The sequence below is a fragment of the Budorcas taxicolor genome, chromosome 4 (assembly GCF_023091745.1).
Source record: "Budorcas taxicolor isolate Tak-1 chromosome 4, Takin1.1, whole genome shotgun sequence".
In the NCBI taxonomy this organism is placed as follows: Eukaryota; Metazoa; Chordata; class Mammalia; order Artiodactyla; family Bovidae; genus Budorcas; species Budorcas taxicolor.
In genome coordinates, this window is record NC_068913.1 from 21,448,702 (window position 1) to 21,475,117 (window position 26,416).

Here is a 26,416-nt window from a genome sequence, read left to right on the forward strand (position 1 = left end):
TGCTTTCCACCTACTCTTCTGACATTAACAGGGGGCTGTGCCCCCACCACCTTTTTCTGGAAAAAGTTAATTTAGAGCTTTTAGATAATAAGTCTCCTGGGCATAATAAGAGTGTTTCAATCCAAAACCCCCTCTGATGGCTTTCTAGCCTGCCTGCTGGACTCTTACAGCTGCGCATGTGATAGTTTGCGGCCTCCTGACCAGCCACGAGAGGCACAGGAAGCTTAAAACATCCTAGGAATGTAGGGGCTTCCGAGGAGTCAAAATCATTAGAATAGGACTGGTTAAGGGTTTCATTTGTTGAGCCAATACTTGCTGCCAAATTTTCATATCTTTTATTTGTAGATATAGTTGGCATGTAGAAAAAAAAGGTAGCAGCCCTGGTATTAGCAACATTAGATCTCTGAGTTAAGTACTTTCTTTGTTATAACCCACTGCACGTTTGTTCTGCAGGAATGGAACTTTATATAGTACTTTGAGGGTGATGCAGATTAAAGAAAAAAACACTTCTAGGGAAAAAGAGTTTTCTGGTTGATTGACATTTATCTAGGAAAAGAGCCATAAAAATGTTAACAGGCCCCCTGGCCAGAAGAGGATGTAAAACCACCTGGGACCTTTTGTATACGGGAAGGTATGCAAGAGGAAAGCCTGGTCTCAGTAAGGCTCAGGACTGCTGCCTCTGCATAACTCTGTATATTCCATTATTTCTTTATGTACAACTTGGTGTGTATAAGCTGCTTTTGAAAATAAAGTTGTGGGTTTGGCACCGATGCTTGGCTCCCCCATGTCGTTCTTTTCTCCCTTTTCTGGCTGAATTCCCATCTGGAGTGTGGAGGCTCATCGTGTCTACTTATTTGCCCTGGCTTCTAAGATCCACATGAGAGGAAGCCCAAGGCGGGGCACCCTCCGCTATTCAAGTGGGCACCGGTGGCCTACGTAGATGGTTCAAATTCCTTGTCTTGGAACTTTATTGGTTTTCCACGTAAACCAAGTTATTCAGCCTCTTTTCTCCACTTATTTTCCTACTACACTATTTCTTTCTAATCTCCCTCCATATCTTTAATTAAGCAATTAATTCCTCAGATGCTGACGCCGTCTCCGCTTCGAATACCCTGGATCCAGTGGGGCTGGACCCCGACAATAGTTGATTTACAATGATGTGTTCCCTATTTCTTTACTGGCTTTCCCCTCATTAGATCATATTATCAGTAAGGGCAGTTTCAGCTTTTTTCTTTCTCACCTCCCACCATTCAGGCCTAGACTGGAACCTGGCACCCAGTAGATTCTCCTCAACTGTAAATAAATGAATGAGAGAGACACCAGCCACCACTGCCTGTGTTCAGTGAACACCGCTTCTCAGTCTGATTGAGAAGGTTTCAGACATCTCACTAACCAAGTGGTCTTCTCAGACTCACAGTGATAACTGTAATTTCTTCTATAAAGTAATTAAAAATAAAACCCAGTTTTCAAGCAGTTATGTTATTGCAGCATTCTCGGTATATTAGAACTGAATATTTTCACGTACCATTTGGCTTTCCATTTCAGCTACCTTTGTATTGGCCATTGATGTTTAATTCCCAGTATTTTACTTCTGAATGGAAGATAAAAGTTTCTTACAGGCTTCTTGTGTTTAGTCTTCACGACCAAGTTCTAACAGAGTGTTTCAGAAGATATATAGTGAGGATACAATTAGATAAACATTTGTTCTGCTTTTTTCCCCCCAGAGCCATCTAATGCAGATTTTTGGAGATTCCCCCCCCGCCCACCCCGATCCCCCCCAATTATAGCTTCAAAAATTGAGGCTGGGTATCTAATCAGAAAGACAATTATCAGTCCTCTGAGCTTCCATGTTAGTGTTGTTGTTTTTTTTAAATCTGATGAGCTGCAAATGTCCTGCTCATTAGCTGGTAAGAACCGACCATCACAGATAGGAACAGGGTTCTTTCTCCAGCTGCTCCCCCTAATGTTGCAGAAACCTTCCTTTTCAGCTCATTAAATTTAACTCCAGGCAATTACCAAACTGCAGGCTAGTTCTTTTCTTATTTCTTTGGCACGCCCACATCTAGTCTCACATTAGCAGCAGCCAGCCACAGGGTGGTTGTTGTTTGGTAGTTATTTTGGAAGATAGGGACTTAGAAAAAAAAAATTCATTCCAAATGGCACATATTTAGCATTATCTTTCCTTTTATTTATATTGAAGTGTCCTCAATTGTAACCATTTTCTAGGTTGGCTTTATACGTACATGATCCCCATGAAATATTTTTGAGTTTCATCCTGTAGCAAAAATCTGGACTCTCAATTTCCAGTCGTTTATAACACTGAAAGTATATGGTTTGAAAACTACTTCTAGAGCATAACTTAGAAATATTTTGTGAATATGTGTGTGCTATGATTTTTTCACTAATTTTTTGCCAGTCTTCAGTTCTGAAAAATTAAAGACAGAAATAAGAGGATCTTACAGAATATTGCATAGTATTGTGTGTTATGAATGCACCATCATTTATTTAAACTTTTACATTATGTTGCTTCCATATGTTTATAACCACAAATGTGATACATATCTGTATACTCTATCACTGTGCACAGGCTTTGTATCAATTATCTACCTACCTACCATCTTTGTCACACATGCACACGCACACATAGTGTACACACATACCACACTTGGTATCTATTATCTGTCCTTCCTTCCTACCCTATGGAATTACTAAGTCAAAGACGTGTTTATTTTTAATTTAAGAAAATGCTACATTGCCCTTCATTGACTTAATATTTTCCTCATTAGTATAAACAAAAATCTACTTTGCCTCATACTTGATAAGATCATGTATTGTCACATTTTCCTTCATCCACAGGGTTTTTGTTTTAAACGGCACTTCTTTATGAATGTTCATGAGAATCTTTTTTGTAAGTTTAAAAGTCACTTACATTTTCTTTTTCTTCTGACACTGTTCTTATATCCTACCAAAAAGTAAGAAGGATCTTTCAGTTAGTGATTTTTTTTGATCCCTCCTTAGTTTTGCTTTGTTTTGTTTTTTAAAACGAGCTTTGTATAATAGGCAGGATCTGGTAACTGCCAGTGGAAGGTACTGCTTTTAAAACTTATGGACTGTGTCTAGGCATGGCGCTGTTATCTAAGAAATGTACTAATTTACTGCTACATCTGCCTTGGCATGGATCCATAATTACACTGAAATATTTTTGACTAGGGATTATTAATTTTTGAAGGCAAATATGATGCCTATTCTAAAGAGAATTGTATCAAAGTCCTCTTTAGTTTCTATTGCTGAACAAATGTTGCCATAATCGCCTTGCAACATGCCATTATATCATAATTACTACTAGACATAGCTTCAGAACATCATTATCTACTTCATTATAGGAGACGTTTTAATTTGATTTTGCTGTGGATTTTTACATGTAGACATTAGAATGAACATACAAAAAAGAATTTTCTTGTAACTTTTAAAGATCGTTTAAGCAGATATCAGATAAAAATCCTATCCATTATGACACCTTCTACAGTTAGGATACTTCTTGATTTATTTTTTAAATTATTTTTCCAGTAGGTAGCAAGGTAGTGTAATCAGAAGACATGTAGCCTTCTGGCAAAGATAGTAAAAAGTGATAAACACCAAAATCCCCAGATGAATACTATAAATGAGGGAGCCTTTTATAAAGATAAATTGTGAAAGGGTATAGTTATACATCAGCTGTCAAACTAGATGTGATTTGACTGGGTTTTCATCACTATGTTTATGAAAGACAGTGGGTTGTGGGGAACATAGTCCTAGACTCACCAACTGACTCTGATCTTGAAATTCTTTTCACTTTTCCAGGAAATCAAGACATTGTATTCTAGAAGGAATGGATTTTAAATGCTTTATTCACATATTTACACGTTTGCTGAATGTCCACCTCCGTTCTTCCAAAATGAGTAATGGGGACTTGGGAAACACTGAACTGCAATTTTATTCTGTTCTTATTGCTGTATTTCTGCTTTAAAGCAAGCAAATAGTGTATCACTTGGTGGTATTATTGTTCAGTTGCTAAGTCGTGTCTGATTATTTGTGACCCCATGGACTGAAGCATGCCAGGTCTCCCTGTCCTTCACCATCTCCTGGAGTTTACTCAGATTCATGTCCATTGAGCTGATGATGCCATCCAACCATCTCATCCTCCGTCATCCCTTTGTCCTCCTGCCCTCATCTTTCCCAGCATCAGGGTCGTTCCTCATGAGTTGGCTCTCTGCATCAAGTGGCCAGAGTATTGGAGCTTCAGCTTCAGCATCAGTCCTTCCGGTGAATATTCAGGGTTGATTTCCTTTAGGATTGAGTGATTTGATCTCCTTGCAGTCCAAGGGACACTCAAGATATTATTGGTATTATATTATACCATAAAGCAAATTAATACAGTGTAAGACTTAGTAGGAGAGTCAGGCTGCTTTTGGATCCTGGAACAAGGGTTTGTTTTTTTTTAGAAATTTGTGATTGCCCGCCTCCTTTATTTTCCAGTATTCCCTGCTCACTCACGTCTCCCACTGGAATTTTCCATGCAATGAAGTGAAAATAAGAGAAAGCTATGAAAGAATTCTTTTACAGACTCCATTCTCAAGATAGGTTTCCAAATCCCGTCACCCACATCTTGCTGGCATGCCCCCAGCTGTCACTATTCTGATGCCAGGCTCATCATTACTGATATAATTTCTTTGCCTGCCCTTTACTGCTCTTCCCATGTCACAATATTGTGTTTTCTGAGTAGTTTAGGTGAACATATTTGTGGCAAGTGAAATGATATAAAATGATTCATGACACAGAACTGACAACTTGAAGCTTTGAATGAATTAGTTGGTCAATTAACCTTAGTGGTCTCTTTATAACTGATCTGCTAATTAACCTTAATGATCTTTGTCCATTAACCTCACAGTTTGCTACTTCTTCAGTTCATTTATTCATCCAACAAGAATTTGTTCTATGTTTTGGATTTGATTCCAGGTGAGGAAGAAAACAGATAAAGACTTGGCCTGTCTCGTGGGTATCTGAGAGAGAGTAAAAACACAGCCACAGGCCAAAAAGATATATAAAATCAGGACCACAGAGAAAACTAAAAAAGGGCAAGAGGAAATACAAGGGATAAAGGTAGTCAAGGAAGACTTCTCACAGGAGGTGGCATTTGAGCAGAGACCTGCATGAAGTGAGCAAGCTGCCAGGCTTATATCAAGGGGAAGAGTGTTCCAGGTAGAGAGACCAGTAAGGGCAGAGCTCTAAGGAAAGTGTGTGGTTTTAAGAGACGATTTGGGTCCAACTTCATCACCTCCATGCGACACTGGCCTCAAGGGCCATCGAGAGAGGACAGTGAGCATGTTCAGGAAAGAGCAGGGAGCTGGGGACAATGAAGAGGCATGGGCCCCCATTAAGATCATCTCTGCCTGGGATAGAAAACTAGCTTGTGGAGAAATAAAATTCAGAAATTTTTCTTTACCCAAAAGTTTAAATTTCGCTGATGGCCTAAAATTAACAACTACTTTGGTAGAGCCAAAATTGCCATCTAAACATGATATGTAAGAGAGGACCAAACCCAATAGCCAACACAGACAGGAAAGGCAGACATTGTTCAAATTTCTTCTGGTCACCGAAGAAATGAAAAACAATGAGACAGACTGATATTTTGTTCTGGCCTGGACTGAGTTTTTTCCATAACTCAAATTGTGACCAAAAAGCTATGGGATTTGCCTTGGGTGTTGCCAAGGGGAGGACAAAGGACATTTCCCTCTGAAATAGTAATGGGAAAAGAAATGAGGCTGTTTTCCAATTGTATCCACTAAATTTAACTCATTTTTCTGCCTTCTCTTTTTCTACCCCTGTCACCATCATATTCATAAGATTATACGATCAGGAAGAAAAACATGGCTGAACACATATCAGATTAGTAACTTGAGTTCCCTTGGCAGGGAGATGCTATGGCAGAAGATGGAAAGTGGAAGAGGGAGTGATCCTTGAAAGAAAAGGAAAAAAAAAAACAAAAGATGCAACATCAGAAAGCCTGACTGCATGTAAGCACTTCTGTATGGACATACTGTTTTCAGAGTAATGGACACTGACAAGACCTGTAAATTGTAGTGTGTGGTGGCTTCTCTTTGGAGTACGTTTGGTGTGTAATGAAAGGAATCACTAGGGACTCAGACCAACCAGCAAAATGTAGACCAGTCATGTTCATATTTATGTTTGCAGGGCATAAATTAGAGTTGCAAAATAAAAAATGAAGTTAGTGATTTGACTATGAATGTCCAAATACCTAGAGATATGTCAGTTATTTTAAAAATTCTCTTCTTGAATCAGTTGTAATGAACCAGATAGAAAATAAGGAGACTGCAAATCACTGTGTTTTCATCAAGCATTTGAGTCTAGCGGTATATTTTGAGCTTTATATACTATATATAACAGGTTCCTTCCTTATTAGTTATATTTTAGCAAACAGCGATTTAAAAAAATGTTTTAGTTGCAAGCTACCCTAACAATAATTGCAATGATTCATCTAATTTGTGCATCCCTTTCAGAATTTGTAACGTGTGCATCTTAATTTGGAGAGTGAAGGAATTTTAGTTTATTCACGTATGAGCTTCCACCTTGTTTCTGAGGGTTAGTCTCCTGCTGGTAGACACGGGAAAAGGGACAGGGAGCAGCTTGCCTTCTGACTGAGGGGAAGAAGCGCTGTACCACAGTGTTCCAGCGTGTCTCAGTGTCCTCTGCTGCTTCCTACCTTGTAATATACTGGAAACCAAGAGGTCCTTTGTCCAGGATGATTAAACTGTGGCTTCTGCAGACACTTAAAGGTTTGCATCTCTCAAACTTTCTAAATTGGGATTGTAAACAAAAAGACCCAAGACAGGGCGATATGGTAGTAAAAAGATGTTTTTTTCACTGAAAATAAATGTTAACCCACACTTCAGCAGCAAATGATGCAAATTAAAACACAGATGCACACAAGTAGAATGAAAATGATCTCCGTGTTTATGTTTATCAGCAACAGTTATTTACAAATAACCCATATGAAAATGTAAAAAAGCATATTACATCTTCACATGCCATCTGTATTAACTGAATAAAGCTTAGTGACAGTATTTGCAAATCTGTAGTAAATTGTACATAGACCTCTTGTGCATTAAAAAAGAAATGTACATAATTTAAAATAAATTACATTACACAATTTACAAAGTAATATTAACAAAAACTTATTAGACAGCTGCCTTCTTATTTAAACAAAATAAATACTCAAGTAATTAACCAAAAAGAAAACACATTTAGGGGGTTATAATTTATAGAAAGACATTGCAAATTTAATAAAGTTATATTTTACAATGACAGATACTGATCGCTTCAAAATCTCTGTGCTAAAAATAGGCAAGAAAAAAGTACCAGAAAGAAAATCTTAATGTTTATTAAAAAAAAAAAAAACTTAAATAGAGTCCTGAAAAATAGTTGAGAGAAGCTCAGTGAGCATTCAAAGCAGGTAATCTAGAAACTATTGCTTAAAAAAAATCTACAAAACTGAAGACTGACACCCAAGGACAGTCTAATAGACTAGAGATTTTTGATCGCTGGAAACATGACTCTCACAACTAAGTGTCTTCATAAAATTGCCCATTTTAAGATCAGGCTTGGTAGAAGCACAAAAACATAAAGCTACAAAATTAACGCTATCCATTTAGCATTTGTTTTGCTCATTTAACAATGTAGACATACCCATTTTTCAATGTCCCTGCTAGATCCAGAATTATCATATCACACTGCATAATATCCTTTTTACAGTCCCGTCTGCAGGGCCCACACTCCTGTTTCAGACCCTGAAATCCTGCTCTGTTAGCTCCGGCCATCAGAGGGCAGCAATTTCAGTTCTCACATCGCAACACGACCCAGGGAAGATCATTGTCTGACCTGATTCCTCACAGATGTGTTCACAGACTGCTCATTCAACACCCTCAAGCTTAGAGGGGAAACAGAACAAGAAACACATTTTAATTTGATAATATATTTACAGATAGTGAGATCCTGGGCCATTTGGGAAGCCTGATTCTTGCAAGTCTATTCAAACCTTGATTCAGCCTAAGGACAGGCTCTTTTGTCAGTTTTGAGAGCTGCAGGCCTCCCTTGCTGTCTCATAGGGTAGGACGTGTACAGAGAAACAGGGGAAGGATGGTGGAGGGGGGGAGTACTGGGTAGGACTAAATCTAAGGTAAGAGTTGACATTTTTACAGAAAAGGTCTTTTTGTGGGGTGGGGGTGGGGGGGATGTCCTGCACAGCTTTCCTTTCTTTATCCATGTCTTTGACTGGTACAATTCTGTTTAAACCAAACTGTTCATACTCTAAGTGACACTTTGACTCCAAGAGAAAAGAGACATAGGTAGTCACCTCTTTTCTATTAAAAGTCACCTCTTTTCTTATTAAAAATGTAGGCATCTTTAGCAGAAGATGGTTTTAGGGAAGCAGACAAGACTAGTTGTTGCTAAGGGATCAGACTGGACAAGAGACCAGGCATTGATGATTGTAAAGGAGCAAGGGTATACAGCGAGTTGGAGGTTAAGAAAAATTGAGAGGCGTTACTTGCTTCCTGTGAGAAGTTTTAAATAACTGACTTTGTCTTGAAATGTCTAGGAACTTAAGAGGGTTCAGATTAAGCTGCTGGGACCACTGCCACCTGCCTGACGGTGGAGCAGACATATAGCCCAAGCCTGGGAGCATGGCTTGACACACAGACATTCCATGAGGAAAAATGTTCACCAAGTTTGAACACCAAGTCTAGAGTGAAGGGTGATGTGTGTGTCATTTTCACTCATTAAGCTTTTCCCCTTCTTTTGAATGTCTTAGATATGCATGTAAACAAAAGCCATTACTAATATTTTACAATATCTAGCAGAGTGTCTTACGTGTGATAATTCAATAAATATTAGTCTTATTACAGATACTTTGTGCTTTGCTATAATTAAGAACATGCTTTTATGAACCCCTTTTCAAATTAGCTTTAAGCTACACTGCAGTGTCCTCGAAAAGGCTTTGAAATAAGGATTATAGTCAGTTTCCTAGATTAGGTATTGATGAATGAGCAAATCACCCCCTTTCAAGATCAGTTATGTCACTTCTATGTCGTTTAAATGGAAACAGTCCAACAAAATAATACTGTGTCAATATTTTTCATTTCTTTTTTTTTTTTTTTCCCAACCAAGCAGACCTTCGTACTTACAGAACAGTGGTTCTTAATCTTTGTGGGCTCACAGACCGTTTTGGTAAGGCAAAAGTGTCAACAGACAAGTTACCACTATATTCCCCTCCTGAATTCTTAGAATGAACAGGAGGAATACTGTTTTGATGAAATCCCAGTAAAGTATTTAACTCATTATTGACTTATGCCAAGAGCAAAAATAAGGCTATTTTCATGTTATAAACATGACTATAGTAACCTTCATTTGTCCAAAATAGCCTCCCTGTACCTTTCCTAACAAGAAGCCAACGTCCAATATGCTCCCTAGTATTAGGTCACACTGAATCTAGATTACTTCATACATGTAACATTGTAAAAGGTAATCAATTTATGAATAAGGTCACCTTGGATTTTCATAACATAATTTTGACCTATGAATTCATTTCAACAATATAGGTAAGAGGACACTTATCTGCTTTCTGAATGAACGCCATTGTACAGTATTACAAGTATAGCATTAATAGTAACAATTTATTCCACTCAACAATTTCAAGGGTATTAGGTGTGGCATGCATTTCATAAGACTTAGCAAGATTCTTCAAGTAATGGTAATAGATTCTTTCTCAACCATTTTGGACAAATGGGAGCTCATTTTACTCAAATAAATCAACTTGAGGATTATCTGGGAGACCCCTGAGTACTTCTATTGACAATCACAGTTTCAGGGTGACAATATTATTTTTGTCTTCCTCTTTTAGTAAGACAGATGAGATGGAATTTGTTTTTATGCCTTTCCTTGTTGAAATCCTTGGTATAAGGCAAAATTCTCATTTTCCTGATAACCTGTTTGCTCAGAAATGATTTACACATTGCTTAACACAGGAAATACTGACCAAGGTTATTAGTGCATACCACCTTTAATGCTTATTGAAATATGTAGAAATCTGCTTATTTGAGGGACAATGACTTTCTAATCTATCTTTTGTAATCTTTGCAGATATTCTAGAATGAACAGTAGGGTGAATTCAAACTCTAGTACGAAGGTGAAATACTTTCTAGTCCTAACCACTTGTACAGCAACACAGCTATGTTTAAGATAAAATGGCTTGTGATACTTTTTTTTTAAAGACCTGAACATCTGATGTCCTCCCCTCTCCCAAAGGTAGTTGCAAAACTGTTGCCTGAAAAATGGTATTGCTTTTTAATGGCACCTTTTAGATTTTCTTTTCATATAAAAGAAACCAGCCAAGCTAGATATCATTTTACTGTGCCATTCCCAGGGCTACATCTGTGAAAAATATAACTGCTTGCAATACATTAAGATGTTTAATGACTGTTTTTCGGTTTTGAAATTAAGCACTGATCACAGTCAGAGGGTACATGAGTGAAAACTCAAGATGACATGATGGAGAATCAGCACTGGAAAAAACCTCCAGACCAGCAAATCACAGCTTGCAAATGTGGTCTGCTGACTTTATAGGAAGTTTTATTGAAAAATAGCCATGCCCATTCTCTATGTACTGTATTGTGTATTGCCTATGGCTGTCTTCTCACAATGGAAGAATGGACAAGCTGCAACATAGACCTGGCTGGAATATTTACCATCTGACCTTTTACCAAAAAAAAAAAAAAAAAAAAAAGTGCCACCCTTGGTCTAGATATTTAATGAGGTCCTGGACAAAATATTTATTTTTCTCTTTTGAAAATTCTAGTTTTTGATATCATACATTAAAAAGACTTGCTTCAAATTTTACCACTGAGAAAGACTAAACTATGGATTTTGAAATACATTCCATCTGGAAGTAGGAAAACAAATCTGGGAGAAAAAAAAAATCAGACCATTTTGATTTCTTTTAATTACAAAAAATCACCAATAAATTATTTTTTCCATCTGCTCAAAATTAAAAAGACAACCAGCTCCTTTTTTTCTTTTCTTTTCTTTTTTTAACAAAGATAACAAATATAAAAATCTAGTCATAAACAGCCTTCAAAGTACAATTAGAAACCGACTAGAGGGACCCATCTTTTGGAGGGTTAGTGAGTTCGGGACTTAAACACTGAAGTTATCGCCATGCTGTTGCTATCACAATGGCTGCAGCGATGAGGAAGTATGTATACAGATGTAACAGCTAACTCCATCCTGTCGCCATCCCAGCTGAACTTGTACTCTCTTCAGGACACAAGAACTTGTAAATGTCTCCACGACACTTTGAGCACAGATGTCTTCATCCCATATGAAAAGAGGCAGTTTCTATGGCAATACTGGTTAAGCGCCTATCATGCTGCACTAATATAGTGCAAAAATGTGCCTTCCGTATAGCAAAAAAGATCCAGGCAACCAGTTTGAAAATTAGGGAAAGTAGAAATGTACTGTATTAACACAAGCAAATTAGTTTTCCAGACAACAACCATTGTAAAGTACTGAACTTGAGGACTCTTCTAAGGTTCTAGTACATGTCCAGCATTCGTACTTTGGAGAGAGACAAGAAGTCTTATAAAAGGGTCTTTGCCTCGGAAATGCAGCTCAGTGAAACTATTATCAACCACCAAGATGCTGAATTTACTCAATGGGTTTTCTGCTCAGTTTAGAGCTTAGTTTTAGCCACCATTAAAATTGCTTGTTAACAAGTATATAATCTGACATAATAATGTATATCATTCAATGGAGTAGGCATGTTGTTATGTTTGAATATAGTAGTGTAGAGATTTTGGTATTAAACTCTTCATGCGAAAATGTTACTAGGGGTTAATTGCAGACAGAGGCTTGCATCAGGCATCCTAAACTGGTCAATCCCACCATCATGTTTTTAGAGATGAAAGTGAATTATCAGTTGGTAGATTTCAGAAAAGATCACATAAAACTCTCAGAATGCATCATGTATCAACTAAATCTCCTAGAATTCTCAGGGCTGATGGTTTCGATGTAAGTAGTACTGTCTTGGTATATCCAATGGCACTGTGATTTTCACTCCTTCCTTAATGATGATCTTTTAAGAAGTAACACTGTAGTTTAATCCACACAGTTTGAATAGCTTTGTGGCCTCTGGATACCTACAGCAAAGCCAGAAAGCTGAAACTGGAAGCTGCAGGGTAAGTTATGACTTACATGTCAGCATCTCCATCATAGGCTAAGGTCAAAGGTTTCAGCCGGTTGTTTTGCCTTCTTTGGGGTTTCTTTGGCTTCTTGCTGTTAAAAAAAATTAATAAAACTGTGAGAAAGAAAATCTTCAATTGTAATTTTTATTGCTTTAAATGAAAAAAACTGAAACAGTGGTAAACCTAAAAATTGCTTAATTGTCTACACTTTCTGAATTCATCCCCAAATTTGATTTTCTGGTTTTCTAATTCCGTTTTATGCTCTGAATAAACATAAACCAGAACCCTTCAAGTATGTTATTATCCTGTAAAAGATAAATTATCTAGATATAATTTCTCTGCTACTAATAATGGAATAATGTTATAGTCATTCATATTTGTCCACAAACTTTTATAAATAACACAACTTATAATATGTTTTAAAAGACAGTTGAATTAGGTATTATCATAATCTCTTCCTCAGTAGTAACTTAATAAAAAATGTACAGTTCACCATAAGTATACAAAGTAATATATGGTGCTTACATAAGCAGGGGGAACAACTTGAGAAGATGACCTAGGGCAGTTCTGGCTCATACTCTGAAATTAAATGGTTCGGATTCAGTTGCTTTTAGATTATCCATCTATGCTTATTCAGAAACTCAGAACCCTAAATAAATGTGGAATGCGTATTTGAGACATTAGATTGCTGTTCCTGGTTATGGCCAATTGAAAGTATTTCCTCTGAAATAGATCTCCTTAGATTTTTAAATATTTGAACACTCACCAAGCTAGATAGATCATGGAGACAATGAAGATGAGTAACACGAATGCCCCAGCTGCTACACCATAAACCCAGGTCTTCAGTCTCCCATCTAAGAAGAATAGACATTGGTCATTAACTTACATTAGTCTGCTATATATATTACAGTCTTTAACTATGACCAATGACCAGTCACATATGACCAAGTTCTTTGAAAACTCAAAATGAACTATTGCTTAGGCAGAGTTAATGATTAATGCAAAGCTACTATTATGTGTTAGATGCTCTTTCATTAAAGATAAATTCTCAATGAAAACTGCATTGAAAAATGATAAATAATGGTGCAATTTGAGTTCAGATTTCAAGTTAATATGTCTACATTTCTGCTACTTCCTATATGGATTTTACTTTAAACTCAACATATGTGCTACACTATATAAATGTTTTCTTCTGATTTTCATTCTATCTTCAGAACGGCAGTTGTGAGAAAAGAAGAAAACAATGCAATTTCAAGTAATTCCTACAACTTTTTTGATGCTGACAGGTATCTCAATGTAAATTTTGTCATTTAAATTTTTTTTCAGATGAAAGTAAATATATTTAACATTTTTGGAATTAATAATCCTTTATCTAGTTTATACTTCAGAGTGTGCTTTAAAATTAATTTGACAATATCATTTGTAAAAATAACCAAGTTCGATTAACACATGAAAGAATCTCAAAATAACATTTTTTCTATCTTATCTATTTATGGAATCAGACAAGACAGGAATTTTTTTTTCTAGTTCTATGACAGGAACTTGTAAAATTTGGTTTTCTGGTCTCATTCTCTTTGAACTTCTGTTTTATATTCTGAATAAACTTCAAATGGATGATAGTATGAATGATTTTGCCTAACTTGTTCCTCACACCAACATTTATTTTCTGTTATACCCAACCAGCTAAACATTAATTTTAATATTGAAATTATAGATTGGGCAAACTGACACCACAGAGACTCTGGTTTATCCAACATTTGAAAGACGTCAAAAGCAAATCAGTACTGTGATGATGATGATGAATATTTTTGCTTAGAGCTGGATCAACTTAGAAGTTCATTCATATGCTGGAAACAAACCAAGTTAATATTCTAGACATTATTTTTTTCAATTCTAAAAAAAACTGAGTGAGTTCAAAATCAAAAGAACTGTTCTACTGTTGGGTTTATCTATTCTGAGAGAAATTCAACAAATATTTTTGGGTTTTTCAGAAAACAAGAGCGTGATCTAATTGTATATTTTTATAATGTATACCCTTTTAATATATTAAAATGTTCATTTTAGGAAAACTATAAAATGTAAAATGACAATTATGTTTAAGAAGCAGTTTTGATATGAGGAGATCTGCTTGGATTCTTGGTCAAGGTCAAGATTGCAAATGGCCATTTGTTGGTCCGCCATCTTGGATACTGAAAAGAAGAGCTTCCCATGCTTACACAGACAGGTCAGCTTTACAAAATAAATTTTATCTTCAGATCAAAATCTAATAAAGTCAGGGATGATGTGGTTATATATTAATCACTCAAGCGGTGAAAATACTTTTAAAAAATCCCAATAGTGATTCAGCAGTAAGGTAAAGTGTTTTGACTCCATGCATGGAAAATACAGTTGTGCTAGCTATGCAGATTTTTTCCTTCCTTTCTCAAGTTTCTGCTGGCGTTAGGAAGTAGTTTATGCTTTGCTTCGCCTGGCAATTTCCTTTGGTCATGAAGTGGTAATCCCTCTAGGCTGTGAGGAGAAGTGGCATGAACTGAGTTACATGTAGCTCTCATAGCACGTTTTCAAGCTCCAGCTTAGTTCCAAGAATGAGTATATGGCTGAATCAACTGGGGAGACTGAATGCGCAGAGTAAGGATAGAACGTGATCAGCCTCCACGCTTCAAGTCCATTACTGGATACATTATGAGCTGTCTGTTTAATGACATGGGTCTGGTCAGTCTCCAAGTTTAGACTGTCCCATCGAGACAGGAAGGCTCCACGCCTGTCCCCATGTATCTGGTCTAGTACAGATTCTGCGTATTTGAGTGTGCCAGCTCCAAGCACTGACAGAAACTGGTCTGGCTGCCACGCATCCCCTGCATTACTGACCTTCCCATTTAGGGTTCAAATATTTAACACTCTGTGGTCAAATGGAAAATTCTTGAACGTCTTTTCATAGTTTTGATTTGTTCTAGTTCTGCATGACAACACACTTTCCCCCTAATATTTTCACTGTGAGATTACTTTAATCAATGTGAAAATAATTCTAAATTTACGACTGAAATTTATCAATCCTAGAATTTTTCTCAGAAGAGAGCAGATTCATATCTCTGAATTTTGAGTATGATTGCCTTTTTCACAGTAATTGTAAAAATTATATGAATATAAGACAGTATCAAAAGAAATGACTATAGATGAAAAAATTCTCTCTTAAGAAAATGCTTGCTCATTATTGGTTAAATATACAGCCAAGGAATGCAGCATCAGCACTGTCTGGTCGCTTCACCTGGCCCAAATGGCTGCAGAAACCAGGTCCTTCCCCGTCCCACTGGGTTACTGGAGGGCTGGGTTGGATGCACTGCCCGACTGGTTTTCACGTCTCCTCTTTTGTCCTCCACGGTGGGTATCACCATCACGGGGATCAGTGTGCACTGCTCAAGTGTACCATTGGAAGACATGACTTCAGTGTACCCTTCTTCACAACTGCATGTCCTTGTCTGCAGGAGAACAAGACTTACACTGTACATGCAAGGTGATGCCACACCTGACCCGAAGGGCAGGCTTTAAAGAGTACTGTTCTGGGAATTTACTCCACGGAATTTCTGTCACCACTATGTAAAAAATAACACACTTTTTTGGTACCTTATACAAATTTATTCTAATGGTAGAAGGAAGTGCATTCAGAATTATTTATACTGATAAAAAGAAGTAGTCCCAAAATAGAATTTTTATGCCTCAAGACATTTTTCGGGGTTGGGGGGATGGATTGTACCAGAAGCAGGGTGATGACTAATGATGAAGCTGGCTTGTCTGCTCTAATGAATTCACACATACCTCGCTACAGTATGAGTGGGGTTGACTACACGGTGGGTTACAAGACCTGTCAGCATCAGGCTGGCGCACCACCAAGCAGCCCCCTGCAGAACAGAAAATCATATTTTGACAAGTAGCATCTCTTGCAGTGATAAAAAAACAAAAAATACACCATTGTCGTAGACTGATTTTTGAATCCTGAACCGCCTTGGGAGTCTCATAGACTTCTGAGGGCAGCTGACTGGAATACCTGGTTAACCTTGACCACTTTATTTAGGAACTTTGAGACCCTCCTCATTCAGAGGACATAGTACCTGCCACCCCAGCAGGTGCTCAGTTAAGTACCTGTTGATTAGATGATTTTATAGTCGATACTTTGAAAACACTAATTGTTTGCAAGCTAATGTCATAGCTTTCGAGACCAAGTCCAACATTAAAAAGCAGATTTAATTCTCTTTTAAAGTTAAAATACTTTCCTTGTTTTTCAAATGAACAGTCTTCAACTTAAGATAGCTTTTTGGTTTATGTGACAACCTTGTAAGTGCATTTTTTTATAATACGTATTTCTTTTGGAGAAAGTCACTAATTCAGGATTTTTTTTTCTTGGTATATAAGAAAACAAATGCAGCTTCTAAGTGGTATATCTACACTATTGTTTAAACTTGACACTGCAGTTCTCTAGCGACTACTCCTATTTCCTCCTCCTTCTCTAGTTTAGTACCAGGTATGCCACAGTTGTTACAATGAAGTTTTCAAGATGAGACTAGATGTCATTAAGAAACAGAACTGGTAGCATGTAAAGAACTCATAGCTTCAGTTGATCAATTTCACAGAATTTTAGCAAAGCAAAAATTTTCCTTTATTTATGGAACTGATGATCCTCTGGAATCGAATTAAAGGTGTTAATTCTTTGCCTTATCACTTACCATTATAAATAAAATATTCGCAGAAAAATTGTTATGGAAAAGCAGTTAGTCATTGCAAGGCAGCTGGAGTGACATGGCTCTACTGAAGTTATTAGCATTAAACACATGAAGACAAAGGAAATCATTGAGAGTTTCCTGTAAGGAAAACTATTCATAAAATTGGAACAATCGACCAAGGTAGGTAATATTCTTTACATGCTTGACTATTTCCCATAAGCAGTCTCACCTCTCCTAGAAGACGGGAGAAGAATGCATATGGTGTTTTATCACAAATCATTTACACAATTTTTTTTTTTTGCTATAAAACAGCTTTAGACGGGGATAAATACATGGGATACTCTATGGAAAAGAAATTGAAAATATGATTTCTACAGGTAAGTCTTTTAAAATTTGACTTATCTTATATTGGGGAATAGCCCCAATTTCAGTGTGAAAAGAACTTGTAATGTGTAGAATAAAAGTCAGACAATGATTATTTGCATCCATATTTGGGGGGGGGGGGAGGGCGGAAAGAAAACACTGAAAACTAACAGGATTCACTGGGAAAGCTGTAAAACTCCTGATTAGTTTAAAGAAGGTAGACATTCATTTTCAACACCTGAGTTGAGTGGTGTCCACGCATGCTAATTCACTTCAGTTGTGTCCAACTCTCTGTGACCCCATGGACTATAGTCCACCAGACTCCTCTGTCCATGGGGATTCTCCAGGCAAGAACACTGGAGTTGGCATGCCCTCCTCCAGGGGATCTTCCTGACCCAGGGATTGAACCTGTATCCCTTACATCTCCTGCACAGGCACGCGGGTTCTTTACCAGGACTGCCACCTGGGAAGGACCACATCCCTCCTGTCTTCAGGGTCAGAAAGCCTGTGCTCCTCTCCCCAAAGCTCTGTCTCCCCCTGTTGCCTCTGAGAGTGGCTTGCTTGGATTTTTTTTTCCCAGAAAATGACACTGTCAGAGAGCAAAGGGTTTCCTGGTAGGTGTCTTGTCTTTATTATAGATGTGTCCACTGAGAGTTGCTATTATCAAGTGTTTCTTAACCCAGCTCATGTATAAAATCTTAACTTCACAAGAATACAATTTGACATCCTGCTCTAGCTTTCATGGCTGGAAATGCATAATTAGGTTTCAGTAACTCCAAGTAATTTAAAACTCAATATAAAAACTTATGCTTTCCAAAAAGCATATTGATCCCTGATCCTGTCATCTTACTGTAGATGTTACAATTAAATTTACAAATGGATATTACTCAGAGGCACCAAAATGCACACTACCTTTTTTTCTGCCAGAGGGTCAAAACAATGGCAGCAGGTCAGCAGGTCCTCTGAATAGTTTGTGCAACCCTCACGCTACACTGTGGAGAGTCCTGTGGACAGATCTCCACAAATACATTGTTTGAGACACTGAGGACCCATCTCTGGGTCCATAGGCTTGATGCTGAGGTTCTTCTTCTGACCTTAGTTCTTTGATAGGAAATTTTTGCAGGGTGGCTCACTATCTCGGGAGCCAATTTTCTTCCCTCTTCAAGGATCTTCGGGATCCCTTGCATTTACTGGACTCAGATAAGGAAACTTTTAGTAACTGTAGATTAATTCTATGGGGTCTGTTTGGGTCAAAGGGAATTAAAAAATAAGCTCTTCATTTGCATGTCTCCTTTCAATGTACACTAAGTTTTGAATGGGGACAGAGTAGGTACTGTGACTACTCAGATGCTCTGAGCTTGTTTTACCAATAGGTCTTGTATCTTAGTTAATTAAAAAAAAAACTAGAGGTCATAGGTTTCTGAATTTAAACAAAATATTTGGATTTGTATAATCATATTCTCTTGGCAATATTTTTGGACTGCATATATTGCCTCTAAGGCACAGAAACAGATATAGTCAACAAAACACTGACTTTTTAGCATGTAGTAAGTTATTAATATATAAGATTTTTAAGAAAACAATCAGATTAACTTATAATAGTAATTTATTAGAATTAGTAATATCTAAAATGGCTGGGTGAGGGGGAATCTAATTGAAACATTTAAAAGTAAAATAATTTATCCCTGGTCATCAGGTACACAGCTCAGGTGTTGTGAACTCAACCACATGTAGAATACTGAAAAAATATCTCTGTATTCTTAATTATTTTCTTTAACCATTTACATGTGTGTTATAGGAAGACTTTCAAAGAACAAAGAGGAATGGAAGGTTTACCTGTTACATTGACACCATCTGATCTTTGACACCAGACTGTTCGGGAAGAGCCCTTCCAAGCACTGGCCATCCATTTATACTCGTAACAGTGTCCATCTGCAGGGGCACAATACACATTAACAGAGGCATTCTGCAGGCCAGAGGGACAATCACGGAGACAGGTATTAGTGCAATGTTTATAAACAATTGGAAAGGGATGAGAAGTCCATCCTGAATGATTCAAACGTGAAGTTACCTTCTGAAGTTGCCATATAGATGTTACAAAATCCCAGATGCGTGCCTAAATGCAAACTAATTTTCCAAGTCGGCTACCATACTGTCTGATGTGAACCCAGATTTTCAATTTAAATTTATGTTTTATTTAAAGCATTACATCAGACATACAAATAAGGACAGAGGATAACTGAAAAAATATATTCAACTACCCATCATTCCATTTTAACAAATATTACCGTTTAGTCATACTTGCTTTAGTTTTGTTTGTTGATGAGTAAAAAATACTAACAAACTTGATGGCCTATTATAGTTCTTCCTGCTCTCCCTCTGTGTCTGCCCTGCAATTGCATTATTTTGAAGTAGATACAAGCAGTTCTGTGACAGGCTTTTTATTCTTTGACTATAACTATAATATAAATATATGTGATCCATGAATGACTTACAGCATTATTTTTAGGCAGTTTTAAAATTTAAAAAGCATTATATTGATACATGATACATATATCTTTTTGAAACTTAATAGCCAATGTTATAGATGAAATATTTCTATGTGATTTTTTAATACAGACACAGTCAATTAATTTTAACTGCTGCACAGAATTCCATGATACTAACTACGATTTATTTCCTCTATGGATGGGCTTTTACGTTGTGTTCAATTTATGCTATTACAACAGTGCCTCCAGTGGCCAGCCTTGTGCAAGCCTCCTAGTGTTTCTTTAAGGTAAATATTTAGAAGGGAAATTTCTGGGCATTACTGTAGGGATAGCTGAAACTTTACTAAACACAGCTCACTTTTTTTTTCTCTAAATGGTGACAGTTTACATACCCCGCAGCAGTGAATAAGAGTTACTATTACTCTAAACCCTCAAAAACATTTGTAAGTTCCAGATTTAAATTTCTTGTCAGTCTTGCGGGAGTGGAAAGCTATCTTGTCATTTTAAACTGCAGCTATTACCAAAGCTATCAAACAGTAAGGAAAACGTTTTGCAGTATTCAGATTTCCTCTTGTGAACTGCTTATGTATCTCTTTTGGTTCTCCTCAGCCCTTCTACTGAAATCTATGCCTTTTCTGAGTTGTGGGAATTTTTTATTCTAGAATAACAGTTCTCAGATGATGATCCAGGGACCAGGGATGCCTTTGGCATTCCCTCAGAGTATGTGTGTGAGGATTTTCCCTTCTAACTGCACACCTGGGTAAGTAAGCCTGGACCTCCTTCACATACAGAAACTAAACTAAGATGGCAATAGACTGAATGCAGAGGCAGATGAGAGAATCCAACTGTCTTCTGTTAAGCCAGATGTTACAGAGATGTGAAAAAGTGTAAAAGAAGACCATGCCTGTCATAAAAGTTATTTTCTTTCTGCTTCGGAAAATAGTTATTTTTCGGGAAATATGATAAGATACAATTGACTTGTGATTGTTTTAAATAAGTTACCAAATATTTAAAAACTTAACAGTTTTCATTTTTCAGTGTGCAAAACTTTGATATGTATACATCAAAGACAAACCATTTGGGGTCCTCCACAATTTTACAACTGTGAAACTGTCTTGGAATGCTGAAAAGCTTTAGAATAGTTGTTCTAGACACTAATTCCTTCAGACTGACCTCAGGTATCCTTTCTGTGTCTGTGGCTTGTCTGGTAACCTAGTTTATGATGTGCTTTACGATGTGCGCATGCTCAGTCCCATCCGACTCTGCGACCCCGCGGACTGCGGCCCGCCAGGCGCCTCTGTCCATGGGATTCTCCAGGCAAGGCTCCTGCAGTGGGTTGCCATGCCCTCTTCCTGTGTCACTATGTAGAAGATTTAAATTTTGATTTGAAAGTATTTTTATTGTTTAACATTTTTGTTTGTGATCTTGGTGTTGTACTGGGGAGATTTTTTTTTTTCTATCCAACTTTGTTTTATTTCTTAAGATTTCACATAAATGGGAGTTGTCTGTTAAAATTTTTAGCAAGACTCATAATTAAAGCCATCTAGGTTTTAGTGTGTGTGCATGTGTGAGCCTATCTAATGCACGTGGGTTTTAATAGTTACGGAATCCATGGTTTGCGTCTCCATCACTCTTGATAAATAACATTCTAAATAGCTGTCAGGTTTTTACATTTATTAGCAAAATGTATTCACAGAAATTATAGTTTTTAAACACTATCAGTATTATAACTTTGTTCTCTTTTTTGGTTTCATCAAGTTTTCCATGAGGTGGTCTACTTTGTTTGATCAAAAAACAAGCTATTGGTTTTATTGATTATCTTGGTTATTTTCGATCTCACTGAATTCGTATTTATCTGTATTACTTATATGTTATCTCCATTTTCTTTCCTTTTTTTTTTTTAACTGAGTTGAAAGTGAGTTTATATTACACTTTTCCCTCTTCTGTAGAAGCATGTAAGGCTTTAAATCCCCTTCTAAATACTTTGCTACTGCACCCTGCATAACATTTGATATGTAATGCTCTAGAAATGTAGCTTCCAGTTTTTGGTTCTATGGGTGCATGAGAGAATTTCTTTGCGATTGTTGTTGCTGACTCCTAATTGTCATTATGGGGTAAACGGTCCTCTTTCTTTTCTTGGGAATTAACTCACTTATTATAACTGCTGTCCTATCTCTCCTTCTTTAGTTACCCTGCCCCCAGAATATGGACAGTAAATTTGAGAAAATGTAATCAATAAGGTGGATGATTCAATAATTCCTCGGTTAAGTCATCTAGCTCAGGCGGCTTTTACTCTAAGCACTGTTCTCCAACATTCTAAGCTCTCCTCAACTTTTCAGTAATACAGACGTTATTTTGGCCCTTCTTTGCTGATATATGCCATGCTCCTTAATTATTTCAGAACATAAGCAAGAATGAGAAAGTTCTTGGTTGAGCAAGACATTCTCTGCTAGGGAACAATGATGCTTCGAGGGTTTTGTAAATGTAACGTATTGCTTATCCTGGATGCATAGCTCTGCGTGTATATACATATACACACAGACATATAAGCATATATTTTTATATATTCTGTATGTAAAATTCAGACCAGTCCTTACCAATACTTTATCAATTTCTGAGACTATAGTAAAATGTCTCATTTTGCTATTTCTTTGTAATTTTTTTTCGATTTAAGTAAATTGAGGATATTTTTAGATTCACATAGGATCAAGATTGTAATAGGTATGTACAAATAACATGCTCCAAATGATCTTAGATTTCTTTAACTCATAAAACTTAGAGATACTATTAAGTATTTCATACCTAACTTATGAAGGGTGGCAAGACTCTTCTTCTCTAAATCTTTAGAATTCAGAATCATACCCTTAGCCTAATTCTCAACTTTTTAAAAGTGAGATCGTAGCAAATTTCCTTATCAGAAAAATTTACACTTTTTCTTTCGCTTATCAACGTAACACTAAAATAAATAGGTGTTATGAATGGTCGCACTCACCATCACATGATTTTGTTTCCAGCTTCTGCTCTGGGCACAGATGTTGGTTTTCTAGTTCTTGTATAATCACCGCTCTGGAACGGACTTGTATTCCACCAAAACCGAGGTCCTCGCCATTCACACAGGTCAGCTGACATAGGCTCCAGGAAGACCAGTCTTTCAAATAACAGTCACCTGCAAAGCACAGGTTGGTAGTTTATAACCTTACCCATAAATAATAGCCACCCAGATCATCATTTTATGTTTAAGCCAATTAAGCATTGTTTTTAGGTATGCTAGTTATTCATGATATTGGTAAGACGTATATTCAGTTCAGTTCGTGTCTGACTCTTTGTGACCCCATGAACCTCAGCACGCCAGGCCTCCCTGTCCATCACCAACTCCTGACGTTCACCCAAACCCATGTCCATCGAGTCGGTGATGCCATCTAACCATCTCATTCTCTGTCGTCCCCTTCTCCTCCCGCCCTCAATCTTTCCCAGCATCAGGGTCTTTTCAAATGAGTTAGCTCTTCGCATCAGGAGGCCAAAGTATTGGAGTTTCAGCTTCAACATCAGTCCTTCCAATGAACACCCAGGACTGCTCTGCTTTAGGATGGACTGATTGGATCTCCTTGCAGTCCAAGGGACTCCCAAGAGCCTATTTATACATTTGTGCTAATAGTGTCATTTTCTGAGTGGATGTTACTGAGTCTAGGTTATGTGTTGCTTAATGATATCAAATGTAAACTATGTTTAAAGCAGCTTTTCTATCATGATTCCCCTTATCTTTAATGACAAAGATACTGAATTAACACCAACTACTGCAACTCTTGTCATTATCATCAGAAAGAGGTTTACTAAGCACTTGGTACTATTAAAAGAAAATATAAATAGAGATAGGGCTTGTTATCTAGGTATTCAAAATTTTGAAGAACTTGAAGTCCAAGGCTTGGTTCCTATTTCTTCTCAAAGTTGTGGTGGTGAGACAGCCAGCCAATCTGCCCTGGCGTGGCAGTAACGCACACAATTTCCTCTGACCTGTATCTTCAGTCTACTTCTGCCACTTTCTTCAATTATATACTGAAGAATAATATATATGCTAAATGATGACACATCATAAGTGCACAGACAGCTGAATTTTCACAATCTGATTAAATACCCACGTAAGCAACCTTGAAATCAAGCGACCAAGCATTCTCAGAATCTCAGTAACCCTCCTCATGTTATGCATGGAGTAGCCACATGCGCTTTCTAAAGTCTGGTTTCTTCCACTCATTTACGTTTGTGAGATCCATCACAATTTGCTCATTGTTACTGCTGTGCTTTATTATATAAACATGCCACCATTTACATATCCATTATTCTACTGATGGGTGTGTATAGAGTTGTAAATTTTTCTCATTATGAATATTGCTGTTGTGGACATTTCAGTATGAGTCTTTTGGTGAACTTACATATGTATTTCTTTTGGGTATATAACTAGAAATTAGTTACAGTTCTGTAGGAATTGTTGGGTCATAGTATGTGTTCATCTTCAACCATTTTCAGAACAGGGAAGACTTAGTGCAATCACCTTTCCCACACACTAATCCGTTCTTTAGGACACTGCTTGATGCTACTGTTCAGAGGGTACAGTACATTTTGATAAATACAGATCCATAAGAAGTTCTTATCACTTTAATTATTTCAGCCATATCACCTAATTTATATTGCCTTCTATTATGCTGAAGATGTCTAACGTTAGCACAAAGTTGCCTGCAGATCTGATTAATGAAAAAACTTGTGGCAGGATTAAGAAGTTCTGGAAAGCCATGAATTATTGACAAACAGATGCATGCATAACACTAAAGTGGAGTGATTTTTGTAGGTCTTTATTACAGTCCGTCATTCTTACTCTATGCAATGTCATCCTAAAATGAAGGAAATCCTAGTAAAGTTTGGAATTGCTAGGGAGAAAGAAACTAGTAAGAATTTTTAAGCGATCAAAGAAAGTTTTAGAAATATTTATATCCCTTAGGAAATGCTACTTTTGGGTCACTCAGCTTTTAATTATTCAGGAGAAACTATTAAAAATGACATAGAGGAACTCCTGTCAATATGAGTGTAGTATAACTTCATCTCAGAGACTGCGAACTCCATGGAAGTAAAATATACCTTTTTACTACTAGGCTTTAGCTCTCTTCTCATATCGCTTGACATAGTGTTTTTTGACACAAAATTCAATCTTTTAATGTTAGTCTGTGAATTATACAATTAGCACTCCAAAATAATCTATGTCAAGCTTCCAAGATTTAATAACAGTAAATGAGTGTGAGGCACTGACTTGCATAAAATATATTTTTATATTTTGCCATATAAACCACTGTGATAATAAAACTACACTCTGTCTGCCAAAGATAATTACAACTGTTTGAAATGCATTTGCTACCTCAGTATTCTACTCTTTACGCTTATTAGCTCATATGTTGCTAGCTTTTAAAACCCATCTTTGGAAAAAATTAGCAAGAGGGGAGTGGAAATGAATAGATTGTAATTTACAACAGGAGCCTCCCACTGGATTTCTAATTTGCTTTAATTAAAATGGTGAATTGCCCTGTTCTATGTTACTATGAGACCTTGAAATTTTTCTTCAAGTTGTTTACAACAGATTTTATATTGGAGTACAGTTGATTAACAATGATGTGTTAGCTATAAGTGTACAGCAAAGTGATTCCCTGTACCTATACAAGTATCCATTAGTTTTCAACTTCTTTTCCCATTTAAACTGTTACAGAATATTAAGTCAAGTTCCCTGTGCTATACCGCAAGCCTTGTCAATTATCTGTAGAAGTGTGTATATGTCAATTGCAAACTCTCAATCCACTTCCCAACCCCTTCCCCCCTGGTAACCAAGTTTGTGCTCTTGTGAGTCTGCATCTGTTCTGTAAATAGTTCATTTGTATCTTTCTTTTAGATTCCGCATGTCAGCACCATCATATGGTGTTTGTGCTTCTCTGACCTCCTTCACTTATACTAATCTCCAGGTCCGTCGCTGTTGCTGCAGATGGCACTGCTTCATTCTTGTTAACGGCTGAGTAATCTTCCCTTGTATATATGTAACACATCTTCTTTGTCCATCCTCTGTCAATTACATCGACACTTAGATTTCATCCAGGTCTTGGCGATTGGAAACACCACCACAAAGAACACAGTCAGGCATGAATCTTTTTCGAATTATGCCCAGGAGTGGGATTGCTAGATCATATGGTAGTTCTATTTTTAGTTTTTTAAGCAGCTTCCATAATGCACTCCTAAACAGTTGTACCAAATTATATTTCCACAAACAGTGTGGGAGGGCTCCCATCTCTCCAGTCTCTACAGCATTTACTGATGGCAACTTTACATGGTGGTCATTCTGACAGGTGGGAGGCGATACCTCCTTGAATTGATTTGCACTTCTCAAACACTGACAGAAGCCTCAGCAGAACAGATTTGAGAGCTTGGGATTTGTCAGAGGTGGAGGTTTGGCTGGTGAAGGGAAACGGGCAAGAAGTAATGACACACAAACCCTTGGGTGTTTGTTCCGGCACATTCCACTCTCATT

The 26,416-nt window shown here is 37.1% G+C and overlaps 1 protein-coding gene across 1 annotated transcript in view; it reads right to left on the reverse strand.

The window, feature by feature from the left end:
- Positions 1-12,299: 12,299 nt before the first annotated feature.
- THSD7A (thrombospondin type 1 domain containing 7A) overlaps positions 12,300-26,416 on the reverse strand; it is a 284,830-nt gene continuing 270,713 nt past the window's right edge. The window contains exons 23-28 of the mRNA XM_052639078.1: positions 22,853-23,026; positions 19,208-19,303; positions 16,107-16,189; positions 15,559-15,769; positions 13,060-13,147; positions 12,300-12,384 (exon numbers count right to left, since the gene is read on the reverse strand). Of these exons, the coding sequence (XP_052495038.1) occupies positions 12,300-12,384; positions 13,060-13,147; positions 15,559-15,769; positions 16,107-16,189; positions 19,208-19,303; positions 22,853-23,026 (737 nt within the window). The remainder of the gene's footprint in view (positions 12,385-13,059; positions 13,148-15,558; positions 15,770-16,106; positions 16,190-19,207; positions 19,304-22,852; positions 23,027-26,416) is intronic.